Source organism: Terrapene carolina, unplaced genomic scaffold (assembly GCF_002925995.2).
Source record: "Terrapene carolina triunguis isolate 2854851 unplaced genomic scaffold, T_m_triunguis-2.0 Scaffold210, whole genome shotgun sequence".
Classification (NCBI taxonomy): domain Eukaryota; kingdom Metazoa; phylum Chordata; order Testudines; family Emydidae; genus Terrapene; species Terrapene triunguis.
Window position 1 is genome coordinate 21,613,058 of NW_020664561.1, and position 13,229 is coordinate 21,626,286.

At 37.0% G+C, this 13,229-nt stretch overlaps 2 protein-coding genes across 2 annotated transcripts in view; one reads left to right on the forward strand and one right to left on the reverse strand.

The window, feature by feature from the left end:
• Positions 1–13,229, forward strand: part of LOC112109629 (parafibromin) — a 179,762-nt gene that overhangs the window by 87,610 nt on the left and 78,923 nt on the right. The gene's annotated exons all lie outside the window — the stretch shown is intronic.
• LOC112109630 (beta-1,3-galactosyltransferase 2) lies at positions 178–7,216 on the reverse strand. Its single transcript, XM_024204205.2, has 2 exons — positions 6,972–7,216; positions 178–1,920 (listed from the first exon to the last, which is right to left on the reverse strand). The coding sequence occupies exon 2, from the start codon at positions 1,786–1,788 to the stop codon at positions 511–513; it is 1,278 nt and encodes a 425-aa protein (XP_024059973.2). The 5' UTR covers positions 1,789–1,920; positions 6,972–7,216; the 3' UTR covers positions 178–510.

Here is a 13,229-nt window from a genome sequence, read left to right on the forward strand (position 1 = left end):
GTTAGGGAAGAAAACTTCTTTGTAAACTTACAAAATGTCCTTAACTTGTCATGGATAGTTTTATTTACAACAGGTCTAGACAACAGAATGAAATCATTAATGGCTGAAGAGGAAAGAATTTTTTGAATTAGAGCAGTGTGTGCATTTTAAAAAAAATTAATAATTTAGTGTGGAAAATATGCTCAATTATATTTTATTGGCACATAAAATAGCAAGTGTACCACCAAAGTGTGCATGCTTATTATTGCACATTAACACAGAAAAATCCTTGTATACCATCTCTTTTTCCTCAAATTTGTTTGGAAAACCTTTTGGTTATAGTTTCATAATATTACTATCTTCAAGAATTATACTCTTCTAAAATTAAAAAAATAATTTTCAAACTCCATTATGTGATGAGGGCTTAACTAAAGACTTTCCCATTAAGCTCATCCGTTTTCACTGTACATGCTTTCAGCAATATTTACAAATTGCACATGGGATACTTTTATAGAGGGAGTATTGTCCTTTTTAATGCAGTTTACGATGGCGATACCTGCCAGCTTTTTCTTTTGCTGCATTGGCACAGGCATTGTGCTTATTTTGTTGTAAGTGGTTCCAGTATTTGATCAGTTCACTAGGCTGGAACTGATGGGAGGTAATTAGGTGGCTATATTTACAGCTGGAATAAGAAACTCGCCAGTGATTGAAGACAAACTCATTGGGTGGGGGCATAGGGTCAATTCGCAACTTGGCAAGACAGATCCCCACATATACATCCTCTAAGTGCAAGCGTCTGATGCTTAAAGAGACTTTAAATATCTTTTCTGCCAAATCTCCAGAAAAGACATAACCAGTTCCTGAGCAGAATACAGGGTAACGCTCACTTGGATACAGATCAGGTGGCATATACCACTTGCTATCCTTGTTCCTATTAGGTGCATACCCTCTCATTAGGTAACCTGTAAAATATTTGTGCCTTGGAGGCAGTTCTGGCTTCAGAAGCTTATGTATTAAATACTCAGTATTGACAAACATATCACTGTCAGTTTTCATAACATAGGGAACATTTGGACAGTAGGTGGCAACCCAGTTCATCCCCATAAGAGTTTTAATGGTTAAGTTATAATAAGTGTCTAAATATTCTTGTTGAATAATGTCATGGTATTGTCTGCTTTCCTCCAGTATGGCACGTTGAAGGTATCCATTTAGTTTAATGCTTAAGCCCAGCAAAAAAATGCGAACAATTTGGATACCCGGTGCCAGGCTTTCATTACCCCACGTTTGCCGAATAGCTTGTCTAGCTTCCACTTGGCCTGGTTCTGCAGCTATGAGTAGTATTAGAAAAGGACTCTTCTCCTGGCATTTTTCGGGCTCATTTATTATATACTTAAAATGATATGAAGTTGGATGTCCAGTACCTTTCTCATTGTAAATACTTCCATTGGCACTGAGTGTATTCTCTAAACCAGTTACTCCTTGTGGTGACAGGTCAGTGTTGTTGGAATTAGTGACTGTCTGAGGCCTAAGAGTCTGAGGGACTGTATCCTTCCAAATATTCCTTAGAGAGCTGTGGTTTGTCTCGCTTTTTGTAGACCTAAATCCTCGAATAGTGTAAGCCACAGGATTTTCTTTGAATCCAGCCCTGCCTGGCAGCCAGTCATGATGATTAAAGAACAGAAACATAGCAAAAAGAAACACGAGAGAAAACAGACCAATAAGATGGGTGCGAAACAGAGACCTTTTGGTATTCCACGTCATTTTTGCAAAACAGCAGTGTCGTCTTCTCCACTGAAGCATGTTGTACATATCCAACAATGGGATGTGAGATAATGGTTGAACAAAATGCTTTTTCCTTTCCTTTTGAATCCACTGCTATTCTTTGGTATTCATCTTCTGTTATATTCACATTGAGTAATTCTCTGCAAAAGGGTCACTCAGCTGCATAGGTGAAAAAATAACAACCTTTTACAATTCACCTTAAGATCAGGTTTTTGTAATAAAAAGTTACAATGAAAAATAAGTAGCAAATAAAATTTCAATTTTACGATAAAATATTAGTCTCAGTGTAATTATCTAAACAGAAAGTTGAATTCCACACTAAAAGGCAAACTTAATTTTTTTAGGTTAAAATGTACTTGACACATTAGCATTTGGAAAGCGTATAGCGCTTTACAAATTACAAAAAAGCTTTTGCTTTATATGGATAGTGTATCCTAGATATTAATGATTTGTCTTCTCCTTCCCACTGTGCAATAAAAAGTAGTTTGTTCAACTCTGGACAAGAAAGTCTGAAGCTGACTTAAATCAGCTCTATGTATAGTGAATGTAAAACTGTTCTACAATTCTTGAGAAAGGCCAAGTGAAAAGGCTTTGATACCAGATGGGAAGGTTTATTGGCATTAATTAAAATTGATTTGACATGCAGTGGGTAGTATGGCTCTCACAGTCAGAGGCCCTTTTTGTAAAATGGTCATGTTTGGGTAGTGGGACGGACGGTGCAAAGTTGATTATAGCAGAGTTCTGTTAGTCACAGTACACTGCTTGGCATGTTTTCATTGGCCCCTACTGTGTTCAGAAACTCAGTGAGAAGTTGCACCTGTCAACATTAATTTTCGGGGTCCAGTAACCTCACTACAGTTGTCACAGTAACAAATGATAAATGCATTCGTTCATCTTTGACTCACCTTTAACCTTTAGTTCCACAATGAGGGGTTGAAGAGAACATTTTCCTTACCTGAATCTTCTATGGTTAATTTTAAAATGAAATATTTAATTTACTATAGGGACAGAGAGTTCAGTTGTGTGTATAAAATAGGAAGTAAAATTACACAGTAATTTCTCAATTTTTATAGTAAACCACGGATTATTTTTAATGCTTTCCTTGTTTTTAAAGTAACTAACTTGTGTGCTTCTGTTAAAATGTTACAGTGAAGACAAAATTATACTAGCAGCTGCAACTATGGAAAATTTGCTAACGTAGCTTTACAGCATGACTTCCCATCTCCTCATAAATTTATTTTGAGATTCAAGAGCAGAGTCAATATGGCAGCTTCATGATGCTGCATATTAAAAGCTGATCACATCATCTCATAAATGAGCCTTTCATTGCACAGTACAAATTTGTTCGTGATTTTCAATTTGCTCTAATTTATTTCTAGACTCTAGGGTTTTGAGTTGGAAAAAAAAAAAAGCCTATCTTGTAGGAGTCCCATGGAAAACACTTTTTATGTAAATGTGTAATTTATTTAATTACTTCGCTATCTTCCAAAGCCAATATTTGGATTAATTCTTCATTTAAAAAAAGGTAGTGACATGTTACATGGATAATTACAAGATTTAAACTGTAAAGATGTAATTTGAAAGGTTGGCACAGAGATAATTTATTAAATCATACTGTGGTTAGAGATTAAAAATCTTTACTTACTCCTCTCCCCCACCCCACACACACACTTATGTTTGTATGTATATATAGCCTACAAGTCTGTGCCCAAAACATGTAGAAAAATAAAAATGATTCAAAAAAAATTCTACATAAAGCTTTTAAAGTGGTTATATGTCAGACTAAATTTAAAGTGAAAAAATGAATAGATCTTTCTGCAGAGGAGAGCTCATTCAAAATATTTGAATACAGTGCTGAAAGTATTATCTTACTGAATGAAAACTATAGTTCGTCTATCTTATTAACCTCCACTAGGAGGAGCAAGTAAGTGAGGATTTTAACCATGATTTGCAACAATGTAAATGTATCTGAAAAGGCCATATATTTCCAAAATTCTGCTTCTGAAACAGTAAAATATTTGCTCAGTGATATATTAAACTCTTCTATATGAAGATTTTCTGTTATTGTATGCAGTGCCTAAATCCACTGAGTTGAAGTAGTTTTGTCTGAAGTTGAAATTGCTTAGTGGCTCATGTCGTTTATTTGATTCTGAGCTGCCTCTAAAACTATTTTAGAATGTGCACAACGCATACCTGTAACATGGAGGTTAAAGTTGTAAGTGATAAAATTATTTAATTTGAGAACTAACCTGAAATTGTCTGTGTGGGAGGAAATAAATCCCTAAGGTTTTAATTTTGAGCTGATCTGCCTATTCATGAACTTGTGTGTGTGCGCGCGAGAGAGAAATATATAACACAGACAATGCGTTTTATGTGAAAAATCAGTGGTTTGAGTTTTAAATTTACATAAAAGCAAATATAACAGTCTTACTTCAAATGTGTCTGTTCAGCCAACATCTCTCAGTACAATGAATATTTAATGTCAGCTTCTGATGGTGGGGATATATTTGGTAAAAAATTGTTATTCCATTACTTATGTATGTAGGCTCTTGTAGAATTCAGAAACTGAAAATACAAGATTTCTTGAAAAGCTCAATAAAGAATAGCAACTGCAGTTCAGTTTAACTTTGTAGCCACACTGAATTATTCCACTACCACAACTTCCTCTTATTAAATGCAATAATTAATATTTTAATGTTGTAACTTTTTGTTGTGCACCCATTTTTAGTTAGAGGAACTTGAAAGTATCTGAGAATATTTCATGTGCAAATGTGTAGAACGAGCTTCTGAAAACTTGTTTTCAATTAATTTTCATAAGAAAATATTATAGGAATAGAGGATTTTAAAAGCTGAAGCTTATTTAGAATCTGCATGCTTATGTGGTCTGTTTAAATTTTTTAATATGTTACACCTATCCTCAGCTCAAAACTTCATAAAAATTAGGTGATTTCTTCAAATGTTTCTTGATTTTCATGCATTTTACTAAAACCGTATATTCAAAAATTGTATAATATTGCTTGTGTTTAAAAATGTCTGTTCACTAGGCTTGTGGAAATATTTACTGGAAAGCTAAATTAAAACTTGATGTCTTCATTATGTCATTTGTAATTGTGGTTCAAAATATTTTAAAATGCATGAAGGAAATTAAGAATTTTATCTCTAAGTATAATAATAATTGTCCTTTTGGGGAGAGGGGGGGGGAAGTATGACAGATTATATTACCTAATAAAATTTGCCTAATGTTTAACAAACTGTGAGAAGTTGGCAGTATACATTATGAAAAGCATTAATGGTTTTGTTTCCTGCCACTTGACTGTTTTATTAGGTAGAGTATTCTCAAACACTTGTTTAGTCAGTAATATTAAGCTGTATTTTTTAAAAAGCTTAGAATTAACACATCCTGTGTTACTGGTAAGTGGGACTAAACCTACCCAGAGAGTCGAATAGTCACCTTGTCCTTTGAGTGCTATAGTATGCAGCTGTGCATTTTAAGTATATTATTTATAAAAGCTCTATTTGTTTCTCAACACTTGAATGTGCAGTGATTGATGTATTGTGAATAGACAAAGTTAGACTGTAGAATGCCTCTTGAATGTTTTATTTTTGGTCTTTGCTCCGCTTGTGTTTCAGCTCCTTCTATTTCCAGTAGTGCTCAATAATTATGGCTCTGCAGATTGAAGCATTAGTTTCAGCTCTGCATTTATACATCCTGGAATTTCATATTTTGATTAGCTCTGTGGGCAAACCCTTAATTAGAGGGAAAAGTTGAGAAGGCAGCCTGAGAATTGGTGTACTGGTGGTAAATAGCAGCAGGGTTTAAGCACATTATGCAGGGCCTAATATCTATGTTGACATATTAACTACATTAATCCATTGCACAAAATGGACTATGCTCAAACTGATGTTTTCTTTTCTGCTTGTTAAAATCCAATAACTTTAAATCATGAAATTCACAAAATTAACTATTTATCATTCATTGGAACATCTGCTGAGGTTAGTTCTCCCCCCCCCCCCCCCCCACCCCCAAGTGAATTTTTTACAAAATTAAAGTTTTGGACAATTTTAACACGTTATGTTTTGTTAAGGTGCCATTCAGTGTTCAAGTTGCATCATCTTGCTGCATCTTTTGTTAAATTAGACATGCAGACTTTGTCCACAGTTGCATTAGTTTTATTATATGTTAGAATTGCCTGGGACAAAGCAAGCACTTTTATATAATACTCTTTAATCATTTATTATGTTTTATTGATAGATTTTGCAGATAAGGATATTCACTCTGTAGCTCTATAAGATTGTTATAGATTCAGGTCTTTTATTTTTATTGTGATAGTAACATGAGATTCCGGTCTGTTTTTTAATCAATACAGTGTTTTAAGATTACCGAGCTTAAACAATAGATAGAAATGATTTTCAATCAGTTTATCATGGTGCCTTTTTTATAGTTCGAGTTAAACAATCAATGTGTTACATATTAAGCAGAACTTGTAATGATGGCATGATGTAAATTACATGCTCACCATCTTGAGTGATACCAGTGTATTAAGGTTTCCTTTGGGGATCTCAGTGGAGTCTGATACTACTTGTAAAATGTGATGGTTAATTGTACTGCTGGTAGATTAAATCATGTCCATTCTTTTGCTTGCTTTTTTTGGTCTTAAATTAGGCATGCTGATAATATTTAATCTGATGACATTTTGCTTGTGTTTAAGAGCAATATATAGAAAATGCAAGAAGGATTGAAGGTACTACTTAACTAATGTAATTTGACTGCATGGTCTCTTTTGATGGTTCAGGGCACTCAGCGTGTGTCACACATAGCGATTTTACCAGGGCTTTAAGATTACTTCAAATAAGGATTAAATCTGACCTAGTTTGAGAGGATGGTTAACTGATTTTTTTTTTTAAAACGAGGTTTTTAAGTTGAATTTCTCAAATACAATAACCACACATAGATACATTATCCACATAATCCCTCTTCCCTACCCTTAACCCTCAGTTGACAGTGAGAAACATATTTAATAACTAAGAAGTAAAGCAGTAGTGATATTTGTTCTCTGTTGTGTGGGTGCTGGGGGGGCAGGAATTGCTGGAATTCTTTTTCACTGTTCATGGAAATGTTATCTCTGGGAACTATAGGTTGGCAGTGATCTATACCTATAGGATGCAAAGGTAATAGACGAATGAATATCTCACACATGGTTTACACATACCTTCCTTGGTTAGGCCATTTATGTTGAGAGGATTATGCCCACTGAAAATAGTTTTGGCACGCCATCACTTCAGCAAAAAAAGATGCTATCGAACATGCGCACATCCCCCAAACGTCTGCTTCCTGCGATTGCTTTTCACGGTATCCAATCTGTCCATCTGTCTGCTCGTTGCTGTGTTACCTTCCTTGCTTATAAGTGTCCATTTCTTGGGGTCTTTTGTTCATCTTTCAAATGAAAGAACAGTAGCTCTTGCTTGTGTTCCGAGAAGGGTTATCTGTTCCTGACAATTGATGCATTGAAGCTTTTACATCTGGTATTTCCCTTGTCGGACAATGCAGTGCTGTATTCTCTTCTCAGTATCCATATTTCTAGCGATAATGTTAAGCAGCAAGTGCTAGAATGTTGTGGTTCAGTTGCATTCAGTAATGGGATTTATCTCTCCCTTCCTTCCTTCCTTCCTCCTTTGTTGCTAGGCAATAACTGAAAAGGTTTTGAGCAATTTTAACTAAGGGTTTTGGTCTATAAAATCCACTCCATAGTTCTTCAGCTGCTGCACAGGCAGGCAGCAGTTTAAATGTGGGCTTTGACAGATGCTGTCTTCTGACAGAGCAGAATTTAACGTCATTGCTTGGCTGACTCCCACGTGATTGTTTGCATTCATTTTGACTAAATCCTAAGGCAGCCAGAAAGCTTACAGGTTTTTACTTCTATTTGATAAATGATACATATTCAGTACAAGTGTAGTGATGAGTGAATAATATGAAAATAGGATGATTATTAAATGAATGATTGAGTTTGTTTTTCAAATTGTATTCCCTTATCTTTAGTGCCATAACTTACAATTCACTAATGGTTTTTTAATGTTAGACATTCCATTTTCTTATTCTGGATATACTTCTGCAGAGGATAAGAGCTATAAGCTTTTAAATATGTTAGCTTGGGTTAACCTCTTCACTGCTCTGTGAACATGCCTGGTTATTCTGTGTAAAATAGGACCTATGTCCTACTATATTATAATATTAAAATAAAAATAGAATGACCCCACCTGTATTTCCTACACCCATGACTGCTCATGTGGAAACTCCTCTTCATGATCTTAGTTTAGTCAAAGCAGCTGGCAGCAGCTAATGTACAAACACCAAGGCATTCAGCCTTTAGTGGTTTCCTTCATTGGTAGAGGTCACAAAGTTCAGCATTGCAGAAATAGGGGAACTGAATGACTGTAAGAGACCCTGATATTTTTATAAATTTTATTCTTCTTTTGAAATGTCTACAGTATGTAATTTGTCTTGATATTCTTAATACAACCTGTATTAAATTTTCTTTTCTCTCATTTAATATATGGAGATATCCTATCTCATAGAGCTGGAAGGGACCCTGAAAGGTCATCAAGTCCAGCCCCCTGCCTTCATTAGCAGGACCAAGTACTGATTTTGCCCCAGATCCCTAAGTGACCCCTTCAAGGATTGAACTCCCAACCCTGGGTTTAGCAGGCCAATGCTCAAACCACTGAGCTATCCCTCCCCCTTAACACCCTGATCCTTTTATGGCATAGTATCATAGTAAATTCTGTGATGTATGCAGTACATATGCAAAAACGCCTAAGATTTTACCCAATTATAGGGAACACAATTGTACTGAAGAATGAATATTTGAGGATTTATCCATGTTGTCCTTTGGAAACGGTCCACTGATTTTTCATTTCTGCAGCTCTTCTAATGGGACTAGCCATTGCCTAAGATTGAGAATTTCTTCATTGGACTACCATATCAAATGCTACCTCTGACTCCTGTAGTGCACTGGGCAAGTACCTGCTGTATGGAAATTAAATAACAATTCATGCTTCCCCAGGTGCAGTCCATGTGGTTTACTATTCCAGTCGCATGTTCTGATAACTTACAAAAACTATTTACCAAAATATCAATGTATAAAAGTCCACCATGTTAATTAGAATGACCTTTTTTCAGTCTATGTATTTCCAATCCTAATTACAATTTGTGTAAACTCTATTACCCTCTTTGAGGTACTATATACAGTAACTCCTCGCTTAACGTTGTAGTTATGTTCCTGAAAAATGCTACTTTAAGCAAAACAATGTTAAGCAAATCCAATTTCCCCATAAGAATTAACGTAAATGGGGGCGGCGAGGTTGGGGGTTAGGTTCCAGGGAAATTTTTTCGCCAGACAAAAGACTATATTTTATGTGTATATATAATACACACACACACACACACACACACACACACACACACACACACTCTCTATAAGTTTTAAACAATTAATTTAATATTGTACACAGCAATGATGATTGTGAAGCTTGGTTGAGGCGGTGGAGTCAGAGGGTGGGATATTTCCCAGGGAATTCTTTATTGCTAGATGAACTAGCATTGGGCTCAGCCCTAAAGGGTTAACACATTGTTATTAACAGCCTCACACTCTACAAGGCAGCAGGAATGGAGGGAGGAGACACAGCATGGCAGAGAGACAGAGACACGCACTGTGTGTGAGAGAGAGAGCAAGACGTGTGCATTGCCCCTTTAAGTACACTGACCCCACTCTAAGTACACCCTAACACCCCCCCTGCCCCTCCGCACAGCAAGCAGGAGGCTCCTGGGAGCAGCTCCAAGGCAGAGGGCAGGAACAGCATACGGCAGTGGGGGAAGGAACAGCTGAACTACCTGGCAATTGATAGCCTGCTGGGCGGCTGCCGCACAGAGAACTTAGGGGAGCTGATATGGGAGCTGCCGGTTCCCCCTGGTTCCAAGCCCCCACCAGCTAGCTCCAATGGGTTGCTCTTTCTGCAAGCAGTGGACAAAGCAGGTGGCTGCCAACCAAAGTTATAAGGGAGCATTGCACAACTTTAAACGAGCATGTTCTCTAACTGACATTAATTCTCAACATAACAATGAAACAGCGTTAACCTGGACGACGTTAAGTGAGGAGTTACTGTATATTGGTAAAGACTTGTACCTGCTTTGGTTTAAAATAGTGGTTTTAAAAAAGCAAAAGGGTGAGTAATTATAGGCAGTAACTGTACTGCCCAAAGTGTACTGTAAATAATTAAGAATCAGTATTGAGAAAAGTGTGAATGCCTCCTGCCTGCCTACTGACATGTCTGTTCAAACTTTGGGACATATACAACTCATCCTCCCCTTCTTCCAGAACTTAAATATATTAAGGCTTGGTCTAGACTACCACCTTACGTCAGTTTAACTGTCGCTTAGGGGTGTGAAAAATCCACCCCCTGGAGTAATCCAGCTATACCAACCTAACCCCTTGTGTAGAAAGCAGATCGATGGGAGGGCTTCTTCTATCGACATTAGTACCGCCTCTCACAGAGGTGGATTAACTACACCTCTTCCGTCAGTGGAGGTACAGTAGGACCTCATATACGAACACCCTGGGAGTGGAGATTGTGTGTAACTCTGAAATGTTTGTTACTCTGAACAAAACATTATGGTTGTTCTTTAAATTGAATATTAACTTAATACAGTTTTGAAACTTTACTATGTAGAAGAAAAATGCTACTTTCCCTTTATTTATTTTTTTAGTAGTTTGTTTAACACAGTACTGTACTGTATTTGTTTTTCTAGTCTTTGTTGCTGCCTGATTGCATACTTCTGGTTCCAAATGAGGTGTGTGGTTGACTGGTCAGTTCGAAGCTCTGTGTCCATAACTCCGAGGTTCTACTGTAGCGTCTTCACTAAGTACTGCAGTGACACCGCTGCAGTGCTGTAAGTGTAGTCAAGCCCATAGTTTGTATATGAATAGTAACAGATCACACCAAACATGACAGGTTGAAAGCCAACCTGCTATTGTCTGAAGTATTGCCTGGAAAATAAAAAACAATTCATGTAGTTAGTTTACTGATAGTGATTTACATAGGCACATTTACATACTGATAGTGATTTACATGCTTTTGAATATCAACCCACAAGCTGCTGGTTTTTTTTTTGTTTTTTTTTTAATTTGCTGATATTAAACTGCATGTTTGGAAAAAATTGACTTGTCTGAAGTGGAGTAGCTCACTGAAATCCATTTACCGTTTCTATTTGCTTTGTTTGTTGTTTTGCGGCATGGCAAAACAATCTATGAAAGGCTATATATTCCAGCATGCGCCTAAGTGCTATAATGCACGACGATCACAGTATTTGTCTGTAAATGTTTTATTAAAATATATACAAAAATATAAGAAGTCCACTTCTGAAGGCAAAATTTCGATATTGTTTTTGGTTAGTGACCACTTAGTGGTTATGGGTGGCATATTGCTTATGGGTGAATGATTTATAATATATGAAATCCCTTATTACTTATTTCTGTATATAAAGTTCATTGTCATGGCAGGAGACTAAATAAAGTTCAGGTAACCAAGCTGCTATTCAGTATTTTAAATCTTGAATGAACAAACATCTTTGTTACCATTTGCAACCATATTCATGTTTCTAGGGTGAGAGAGCGTCTGTGTTTGTTGTTTTAAAAAAATTTTTTTTTACTAAAATTGAAGAAAGGAAGTGTCACATATTTGCTACTTTTCTTCTTTGTGATACCGCTTTGAAAAGAGGGGAGGGGAGTTTCAAAGGAGTCCCTTTAGAGCGCTGAGTTTTATTCATCTGAATATTTTGGGTCCTTCACTATTGCACTATGTACTTTTTTTAGCCTTGGTGTCTGCTTTTTTATGACAATCCCTTCGTATTTTGGTAAGACAATGCTGGCCTTACTTTCTGGAAATGTAGTCTGAAAAAGATTAAGTAGCCAAAAAGCTGTTTTTTATCTTGAATTAAAATTATCCTTATTTAGGCTGTGTAGCCTTCTCTCACTCTCTCATATTCTGGAAGGCTACTGAACTACCCAGTTGCAGACTTCTAGCCAAGAGATGCTGGGTGTGTTTTTATATTTTTATGAGAACCACATTTTGGGTTGAAATAGAGGAATGTGTAACGTTCATGTCTGATAAACCCTTACTACTGAAAATAAAGTTGAGCTGTGTGTGACGTTCCCTTGGTGTTATCTGGACCAGTGATCTGCTAGGTCACTCCAATCCTCAACTTTGGGAGCCAGCTTTCCCCTGCTCTGCTGTGAGAACCCCCACTCCTGGGCTGTTCATACACAGCCTCTGGCATGTAAGCTGCTTGGATTGTGTAACCGAATGACATTAGCCAATATCTCCGGTCCCAGACACAACCCTAGGAACCTCCATCTTGCAGTGTCCAGTTATGCCCGCTGGACACACTGCAAGCTTATATGACTTCATCAATTTAACAAAGAAATTGATATGCACCAGGCTTGTTATCCCAAGGGGAGTCTGTGAAACGCTTCAAACCAAACTCACTGCTTTAGGTAGAATAAACAAACATATTTATTAACTACAAAAGTTAGATTTTAAGTGATTATAAATCAAAGCACAACAAGTCAGATTTGGTCAAATTAAATAAAAGCAAAACGGATTCTAAGTTGATCTTAACACTTTCAGTGCCCTTACAACCTTAGATGTTTCTCACCACAGGCTGGCTGGTTGCCCTTCAGCCAGGCTCTCCCCTTTGATCAGCGCTTCAGTCACTTGGTGGTGGCGTCTGTAGATGTAGGTGGAAGAGAGAGAGAGAGAGAGCATGGCAAACACCTCTCCCTTTTATCATGTTCTTTCTTCCCTCTTAGCTTTGCCCCCCACCCCTTCAGGGTCAGGTGAGCATTACCTCATCATAGTGCCAAACTGCCAAGGGAAGGGGGATGACTCACTCGAGAGTCCAACAGATCCTTTGTTGCTGCCTAGGCCAGTGTCCTTTGTTCCTATGGGGCTAGGCTGGGTTTGTCCCTTACGTGTCCCTTATGAGGTGTGAGCTGCCCCTCTGTTCCTGGAGAGTTTTGCCTGGGCTTGTTTTAAGCCATGAGGACATATTTTCAGCCTCATAACTATATACATGAAATTACAACCTATAATATTACTATTACTATAACAACAATGCTCAGTGCATCATGAGACTTCCAAAGACACCCGACATGACAAACTTTGCATTGGATACCACACAATCATATTATAAGGATGAACTTGGGGGTGCAGGGTGTTCCCCTGAGATAGTGTCACACTGTGCCAATGAGCAACTACCCTTGTTTTTATGTAAGTAATACCAGTAAGGTACCATGGCCAATGAAAGTTCAATAGAAGAAAGCAGCCAAGGTGTGTGTGTGTGTGTGTGTGTGTGTGTGTGTGTATATGTATATATATATATATATATATATATATATATATATATATATATATAT